The 9,886-nt window shown below is 45.2% G+C and overlaps 1 protein-coding gene across 1 annotated transcript in view; it reads right to left on the bottom strand.

The window, feature by feature from the left end:
• Window positions 1–9,886, bottom strand: part of epha8 (eph receptor A8) — a gene marked incomplete at both ends in the record, with an annotated part of 92,968 nt that overhangs the window by 41,371 nt on the left and 41,711 nt on the right. The window contains 2 exons of the mRNA XM_080000721.1: window positions 6,842–7,157; window positions 9,175–9,324. Of these exons, the coding sequence (XP_079856847.1) occupies window positions 6,842–7,157; window positions 9,175–9,324 (466 nt within the window). The remainder of the gene's footprint in view (window positions 1–6,841; window positions 7,158–9,174; window positions 9,325–9,886) is intronic.

Below are 9,886 nucleotides of genomic sequence, written 5' to 3'. Positions count from 1 at the left end.
GCTAATCTGCCCCGGCAGCCAGCTGCTAACGAACTGGTCGCGCCACGAGCGTCTGCAGCGACCGCACCAAAGACCCCAGACGCCGTGACTCACAAACAGCTTCATCCCCAGAGCGGAGTGTGAACTCGGCTGCCCTGCACAGCCACGACCACCTCCGGTCATTACGCCGGATTCAATCTTGGTTTAACTTCATTATTAATGCTCCGGCATTAATGCATTTATGCTCCACAAGTGGCTTTAATGTTCTCCTATCTGACAGCAAAGTTAATTGCGCAGAATTGAATTGTTCCATCGTTACCTTCAAAGGCGTCGTGTCCATCGCTACACGGCAGTGTGACGTCCGTGCCTGAACGTCCGCTCCATAACGACATTTCATTAAAGTTCAAAACCATTCAACACTAAACACGTGGCGACGGAATTGCCACGCGGTGGCGTGAGGCCCAGCCCGGCCCGGCCCTTTGACCGCCCTCTCCGCTACTGAGTGTCAGGAGCGGCAGGTGTTCTTTTTCCCCGGCCATCCCGGACCGCTGTCGACCACATAGCCGACAGGGGTGCCCTCACCCTGTCAGAGGTGGGCGTTCGCATCATCCCTGGTCCTCCGAGGCTTCTGGCGCTGCCACGCGCACGGGCGTTTGTGTGCGCAAGTGTGTAAGCGTGAGCGCATGTGGGCCTGCGTGCACGTTTCGATTGAAAGAGGAGTACCTCAACACAGGAGTGAGAGTGACAGCGAGAGAGAGGGGGGGGGAGGGGGAGAAAGAGAGGACGAAAGTGGAGGCACTGACAGGCCAGCGAAATGACGCTGTCTGTGTGTGTGTGTGTGTGTGTGTGTGAGTGCGAGAGTGAAAAGCTCCACTCGGGGCGCCTCCTCTTTTATGCGCTGACATAAATAAATACATACAATAAATAAATAAATAAATATCACAGAGCAATATAAAATCCCTCCTTGTTGCCCGTTGCTTTTTCTGTGATATTCCCTCCAGTGCCACAACGGCGCTGGAGAAATTATGTGGTGGAAGTGTCGCATCTATTCTCCTGCCGCCCCTCCCCCCCACCCCAACACCACCGTCCTTTCCTACATTCGCCACCTTTCCTTCTTTCTTTTCTGCTGTCGTTAACGGGTACACTTTCTTCGGGCCTTTCTTTTCCCACTTGCTCGGCGCCTCACTTGATCTGTCGTCACTCGCCGCGACGTCTTCCCTTCCCCCTTCCCCCTGTCTCTCTCTCTCTCTCTCTCTCTCTCTCTCTCTCTCTCTCTCTCCCTCAATTCTCTCTGTGACTTCCTCTCTCTTCCTCTCTCCTCCCGCTCCCGCAGCGCGACGGAGAGTTTGCTGACAGGAGAGAGTCAAGGAGCCCCCCCCCGAACCATCCCACAATCACTCTGTAACTGGAGGAGGCAATAATTATTGTCTGCTTAAGAGGGAAGAGTGACGACGTTACAAGAGCTGCGGGCCGCCGTAGTGACACGCACGCGCGCAATCATCAAGTAGTTAAAAGCAGACTAGCAGTCTAGTAGTTATGGTATAAAACCAACCAACCACACTAAGATAAAACTTCTCTTTGAGTTTTCACCATCAAATTACGCAATTTGTCTATTAGCTCTGTATTGTGAATGCATGATCAATTTGCTTAATGACTTTGGCCTGAGTAGTTGACTGGTTCTCATGAACTCCAAGTGCAAAACCTCGGGAGTCGGAAGGCTGTAGGCTACTATTCATATTTATGAGTTATTAACCTTCTATTAAGTGCCTACCAATGACTTTGCGTCTTTCTTAATTGTGGAAATTAATACAATTACCATTAAGGTAATTTGCAGACTATTTACTTTTATTTTACATTTCCTTTAGATCCATCAGGTATACAAAGTTACAAGGACCTTCTGATTCAATACATCAACTACTACAGCTACCCTGGATACAAACTGTGATTGTGATTCTGATTGTGACTATGTGTTATGATTTATGATTATTACAATTCCTTAAATGTTGGAAGATTTTTTAACATTTAGCTATTCATGATAATAATATAAATTATGATCATTAATATTATTTTTATATTTTTATTGTATATTTTACATTTCCCATGTTTTAACTTTGTATTTATTTATTTTTATATGTGTTTATTTATTCTTTTTTTTTTTTTTTGCTATTGGTTGTTATTATTACTGCCTATTGTTTTAACGTGAGTTGCTGGAACGCTGCTATTTCTCTCCGGGGATGAAGACAATATGAATGTATCTATCTATCTGACTGTCTGTCTGTCTGTCCGTCTGTCCATCTGTCTGTCTGTCTGTCTGTCTGTCTGTCTGTATATCGATCTATCTACTGTATCTATCTATCTATAAAAAGGTGGCTGAGCCTTGCACATTAACCGTGAAATGTAACAAGTGCAGAATCCTCAGGAGGTTTGGATATCACGTCATCATAAAAGTCCAACAAGGCAAATTCAACACCGATTTGGGACTCATGATAGCAACATGCCAAAAATGAAAATAGAAATTGAATTTATTAGTTTGATCTCCCCTCCCCTCCTTACATCCAACTCCCTGGACGATAATATGCACTGATCGCAGCATGCATAGTCCAGAATAACTTTTATTCGGTGCAGTAGAGGCACTCCCCCACTGACTTGATAAAAGCGAGCTAGTTAACCCACTTATCTGAGCTAGCGTCACACCCCTCCCCAACCTTATTCCCCCTCTCTCTCTCTCTCTCTCTCTCTCTCTCTCTCTCTCTCTCTCTCTCTCTCTCTCTCTCTCTCTCTCTTTACCGTAGCAGGGTTGGCTGGGCCGGTTGATTCGAGTGGATGTGACCAGTCTAAGTGTGTGTGTCTCATATCAGTGTGTCCTCGATTGCTCTGACTGTATGGGGCACTTTACTACATTCTCCACTAGCTCCTGGGGGCATGCAGCACACACATGCACACACACACACACACACACACACACACACACATGCAACCACAGACTGTGTTTTGATGTAAACTCAATTGGACGAAGGGATCCGGTTGACTACTTCAGTTGTGAAGTCTCACTCACACACACATACACACGCAAAGACACACACATACACACACACCCACACTCACACACCCACACACACCCACGCACGCACACGCACACACACACACACACACACACACTTTTTCTGTCTCTCTCTCTCTCTCTCTCTCTTTCTCTCTCTCTCTCCCTCTCTCTCTAACTCACTCTCTCTCTCTCATTATCATTCTCTCTCCTTTTCTTCCTCTTGCGTTGCTTTTCTCTCTGTGACACTTTTAAGGGTACGTCACGCAACCTCTTCACAAACACACACACACACACACACACACCCACACGCACACACACACACACACACACACACACACACACACACACACTGACACACGGAACACAAATCTCGTGCTCTAGGCTTGGCCCTGCGCCTTTGTCAAGGGAGAACCACTTAGACATACAGTCATGCACACACGAACAGAGACAGACAGACAGACCGACGGACACGTACACAGCCATACACGTTCACATACACACACATTCATGCCATAATCATTTAACCCCCCTCGTCCCTCCCCCGTCCCTCCCCCGTCCCTCCCCCGTCCCTCCCCCGTCCCTCGCCCGTCCCCCACCCATTCACGCAAACAAGCCTTAACCACTTAAGTTGGGTCTCTTTCATCGTCTCGTGCTCCTGGCTGTCTCCCACTGCCCCAGTGCGGCTCGCCCTGTCTTGGTTGTGCGTGACTGTGACTGGGTTTGGCGAAGGGCGAATTAGCACAGCGACCCAGTTTGGTGCCAGAGAGACAGGACGTCAGCCATGAATATATTGAACATCTCTCTCTCTCACTCCACAACTTCCTCCCGTTGTGGGTGAGGTTAAGATAAGCCAGATGGAACGGTAGCATCTCAACCTTACTCGCAGAAATCAACCAAGCCAATTCCAGGAATGCTGGAATGTGGGGAATAATAAACAGCCTTGTGTAATGTTGTGCCGTATGGCATTTTGGAGACACGTTGGCTCTGTGATTAGCGCTGTTGCTGTGCCAGAAATACCGCTGTGACTCTTACCCTTCTTTTCAGATACTAAATTTGTATCTTTTGTGGTGTGTGTTGGGTTTATGTAAGGTCAATGAGAACCAGATATCTGATATAGGGAGCGGTTTTGCAGCAGCAGATCAGGCTTAATCCTATTAGAGAAATCACAAAATCTGGACTAACTGAAATGGCATTTCTCAGTCATTGTGTAAAATAGTCTCAGACTTACTTTAGTCTTGGTTTAAGAAAATCAGATTTCCAGAAGGAAGATTAGAGTCTAAGGCTAGACTCTAATCTAAGGCTTAAATGAATCCTGGCCAGAGGCAGGTTTAGCTTTGGAGTAATGCATGTGGCCTCTAGGTGGACCTTGACAATAGGGGAAATGGATTATCTGGACTAAGATCAGCACCAAGACCAGACAGAAGGGTTCTTATAGACAGGAGTTAACTAGTCCTTAATTACCTTAGTCTAAGATTTACAAGTCTAACTAATACATCTTAAATTAACCAATATCTCAGAAAGGCATTTTTAAATTCTGGATTATTTTAAACAGGATTATCTTTGTCCTGATTTAGATCAAACCCTGTCTGCAAAACCGCACCCTTGGTGTATAGAGTTTTATTGTATATGCAGAGGTGATTCTCTGGATAATACCTCAAAAAACAAAAAAAATGCTACTTTTAGTCAAATTTACATTAATTGCTTCACATTCAGAATTGAACTCCAATTGCAACCATTGTTTGTTCATAACTCAAGCAAGTGGTTTGAATCGACTCGGTGTGTAAATCAGATTGTGATCAACACTGTGAGTGGAGGTGGCTGTCGCTAGGATTATCAAGTTTTTCCCAGACAAACTTTCACGATCTTATGAGAATCGCAAGGGAATGTCACATCTATTGGTCATCAAGAGTGCAGCTGACAGATTTGAGATGGTCGGTAACTCTTGCGAGTCCCAGACTAGTCTTGGACTCTTCGAATATCTCTGACAATATCTCTTAGATTCGAGAATTTAACGTTGGTTTGATATGATCGGAAGTCTCGGCTCCTTCAGTGTGTGCTTGAATCCCAAGATGTGTGATCACCCTCCTGCTAAATCCTATAGTGTGTGCACTACTGGGGTGGAAAAAAAGTCTTAAAATGTGGATCATCTGTCCTTTGAAAGTTTTGAAAGTCCTTGTATTGTCCTTGTATTGTCCTTGTTATGTCTGCCATGAGACACACTAGAGTGTGGAGAGCCCAAGTCGCTCTGTTATTATCATTGGTTCATACTAGACCGAAGCCAAATTTCAGGAAACACTGGACCCAATGTGAACACTGAATACCAAGTACTGTTTTCGTTAATTTATTTGCATATTTGTTTTTGTACCATTGAATAAATTGAATGAATTCAGCTTTTGATATTGAAGCTATTCAGCTCAGTTATTTTGTTCATGTTTCATGTTTGTTCATCATCCATAGCAAGCACAGCAGAGCCATGAAAACGGCATCGCATATTCATCATTACAGATTTGGCTGAATACCCAATGAGATTTCTTTTTGGCCAAATATCTCTATGTTCAGGAATGTTCAGAATGCACCATAACACCCAGTGCAGCATCCCTAATCACTTGTATAACAAATATATTTAACTAAAAGGAGAAAGTATCTATATTCTATCTATATTTGCATATTCTACAAAATAACTGCTGAAGTGCATGTAACTTAAACTTTAAATAGTTAATATTCTTTATGAAATTTCTTTAACTCGCCACAGCAGGCTTTATAAATCAAACTTGATTGAATGATTAATTAATCAAATCACCAATTGATTTAATTACTAAATGATTTAATTTTGCGCTCCATTTAAACTGGACGCATACAAACGCAAGTGCACACATGCGCGCACTCTGGATTTAAGTCCGTCTGCAGCAAACACATTTTGACATGGGGGGGTCGCCTGCTTGTGCCTTTCCAAGGGAGCAAATGTTTTCCCACAGGCCACAAATTGGTAGACACAACTGAGATCTGCGGAAGGGGGTGAGGAGGAGGTGCGGGGGTTCTGTTGGAAGACGTGAGGGAAATCGGTGTTGTGCGTCTCATCTGCCTCGTTTAGCTGACAAAATGCTTTTAGCATTTAATTATCTGTCGCTTTGTTATTAATAGCCTTTAATTACTGTAACCCCTGGAAACCTGTAATACGGCAAGGTCTCCGAATGAGCTCAGGCCGTCAAGAAAGGAGCGAAATGCAAATCGAGAAAAGAATGGGGATGGGGGGATGTGGGCGAACATGATACAAGTATCTTTGGTGACTACAACATTGGACCCAAAAGGGAAGTCTGGGACAGAGCTGAACGCAGGGCCCGCATCAGCCTGCATCATCGATAGCTGCTGTTTATTTTGTAATGTGTTTTAATTTGTACATTTGAAACAGCAAAAAGACCCAGATGAAACGATGAAACCTAGATCTAATAGACTGACTAATGCGTTATTTATCTTGGAAAAGAGTGTATAATGTAAATACTTTATAGGTGCTGCATTATTGAAACGTAAAATTTCACTTTGCCTCCTTGCTGTGTTTTCACGGAAGAGGCCAAGTACCAGTCTAAGCTGCTGTGGCGATTTAGCCCCAATAACAGGCAGCCATAGGCTGTGCCCCAGAAAACCCCAGGTTAAACCACTAACGCCATAATCTGACTTTGTTGTATACTCTGCCCAGCACCTTAAGAACTGCAGGCACTCATTATTGCCAACACCGCTGCATGAAGTCGAGCTACGCCTAGCCAATAAACAAAAAACAAAACCATGAAACAGGCAAATGGCCGAGGCCTCCGCCGTACTCACCCACACAGGAGTCGCGGTGCTCCTCGAAGCCGGCGGAGCACACGCACCTCCCGATGGGCACCAGCCACTCGCCCTCGGCACTGCAGTACATCTTGGGGGTGTCGCGCTCCTCGGCATGGTCCATGCAGCGGCCCCGCACCTCCACCAGGGACGAGGAGTCGGCGCCCGTCACCACGTCGGTGAACACGGCCAGGTTGCGGCTCACACCCACGCAGCGCTTGTAGTACACCCGCACCGAGGTGAGCGCAATGCAGGCGCCGATGTCCTGGAAGGCCAGGTAGAAGCCCCTGCGACTCAGCGGACCCACGCCCCGCACCTGCAGGGAGCAAAGATGAGGCGTCGATGGAGGAGTTTGTGTGAAGCTCTGTGAAAGGTTTGTTGAAATGTTCTGACATGAACTGAGGCATTTTTTTTTGATCATTGGGTATCAACCTGTGTGATCGGCATCAGAATCTTTCAAACTGATCCAGTATTGAGACCATCCACTGAGGTTTGGCAGAAAACCATCTCTATTAAACAAAACAGTCTGTATTTTGTTGGATTGTGATCATTTGAATAAAAAGTAACTGTGCAAAAAGATAAAGCACCAAAGCTGAAATGACCAAATGCTAATGGTAATAATACTTTAAATATCCATAAAATGTCTTTTAATTCTTCCCCAATTTAAAATAACTGATGCATGTGTTTGCGTTATGCATGTTCTCCTGTAGTTTCTTGATGAATTTGATGTGTTGATGAAGAAGGAGTGACCGCTGACGCTGACTTGAGTAAAATAATAGATTTATTACAAAAGAACAGCATCGATCCAGACTTGCCATGGACGGTCTGGGAGAGAACCAAGCAGGATGGATTCTCTGTCGAATGCAACTCAAGCAGGTGCTTTTATGCTAAGCCAGATACAATGTTGACCATCTGATTCCCCTACAAAGGTCACCGTTCACATTTTCACCTTCCTTATCACCAGGACCCCTGACAATGGGCTCTGTCTCTCTCTTGAGACCCCTGGCATCGTCTGTTAATAATTATTATTTTATACAATGGGCACTCTCTTGGGACGCTACTCATTCCCAGACACCTCACTCCTCTAAATGGTGTCTTCATTGTTGGTGGCGGGGTTTGCCTTTCCTGACAAAAATGCAAAAACGTGCAATAGGTGAAAGGCAGCTGCAGTGAATTCGATAAACTGTGACCGAGAATAAAAAAAAAAAGTCAATTAATCAATCAATCAATCAGAAGAAGGCAGACTTTGGAGAAAAGATAAACAGTGAACAGTGGGGGATCCAGGCCTGCAGTCCGTGCCTTGTGCCTGCGGCCTGGGTTCTGTGCCTGCAGCTGCGTGCTTTGCCTGCGCTTGGGGGTTGATTGTATGTGTGGCGCCCCTGTGGTGCGGGGTCTCCTCATGCTTCCTGGGACTGGGTGATGCCCCTCGGGGCTGGGCGTGGGGGTTGCTCCATGGCCCTCTGGGGGCCCCGGGGTCATCTGTGGCCGCAGGGCAGGGTACTCGGGGCTTTCCTGCAGCCGTAGAGTGTCTACAGGGCTGCGGAGTTCGGGGGGCTTCGGGGCCCTTTCCGCTGCTTGAAGGCGCCGCAACATTATACCGACCTTCTACACCAATACCAATGGGGATAAGTCATGTACACTCACTGGTGGACATCTTACACACACACACACACACACACACACACACACACAAACACATACAGGCGGTCTCATCACACACGCACACACCACTACACCTGCTTGGAGTGCACCCCAGCACCCTCCTGGTTGCATTCCTCTCCTTTCCTCCCTGATTTACTGCCATAATTATGACAGGAAGAGGCCACGTGACCAGTTGTAGTTCCAGTTTTCCTGGCTCCAATTAACTGTTTTTCAATACATGTTGTTATGTTTTTGTGTAAATGTTGTTTGTTTCTATGTTTATTTGTCTCATCCGTGGTGAATCTCCCCCTCTTGGAGTAGTGATTAGTTGTTTATAGACCCAAACATGATAATAGTCCAAAGAGGGGGGTTGGTGGTGGTTCTCTATAACCAAAAGCTGTGCTCTTGTCATCCTACAGGTCGTCCACAGGACAGAGTTATTGCAGCAGTTCTTGATGATTTAAGAATTAATAAAGAGTTGCATTGCAGGTTGAGAAGTTGAACTCCACTTGCAGACTAACTCTGTCCTGGATGCAATGGCATACAAATACTCTGTGTTGTATGCCAGAATGCTCACAGCACAGGATTAAACACCCCCCCGAGCAGCTGACGACTCTAACCAACCCCCCTGTGTTCCATAAAACAGTACACAACTCGCTAATAAAAAGCTGCTCTGTTCCTCTGGCGGGTACCTCCGTGTTGAGCTTGAGCCGTCGCACGCCCAGGTCCACCCCCGTGAAGCTCTCGTCAGCGGCAATGGTGTCGATCTTAATGAACTGATTCTCTCTGATGGCGGAGGCAACCGCTCGGTCAGACTCGTAATAATACAGGTTGAAGGTTTCCTAGGGACAAAAAAAGAGCGCAGATAGAAAAAAGGCATTTTGTCTCTGAATGAATAAGTGAGGCTTTCAAGCCCATCCTCAGTGAAATAATAGAACGACACTCATATTTAAACATTGATCACAATGTCTAATGGCTGCAAATGAAAATACATTCTTATAATGTTAAACTTTTTCGGACATCAATGTAATTGAGAAGCAATTGTAAACATTAATAAAACAAATAAGAAATACAATTTTTTGTTTTTCTCATCTTTTTAGATACATATACAAATTAGATTAGATTGGTTCCAATACTAGACCCAGGCATGAGTTAAAGTTGTAAATAGATTTTCAGCAGTGCAGTGTCTACTGAAGATACTGTAGATATATAATCGTGTGTATATACAGTATATGTATATATACATCGATCAGCCACAACAATAAAACTGTGAATAAGGGGATAACATTGCTCATCTCGTTCTAATGGCCCCTGTCAAGGGGTGGGAACAGTCAGTTGTTGAAGCTGATGTGTTGGAAGCAGGAAAAATAGGCAAGCGGAATGTATGATGAATCACATTTTCTA

The sequence above is a fragment of the Zeus faber genome (genome assembly GCF_960531495.2).
Source record: "Zeus faber genome assembly, chromosome: 5".
Lineage (NCBI taxonomy): Eukaryota > Metazoa > Chordata > Actinopteri > Zeiformes > Zeidae > Zeus > Zeus faber.
Note: the sequence above shows the minus strand (reverse complement) of the source record. Positions and strands in the feature narration are given on the sequence as shown.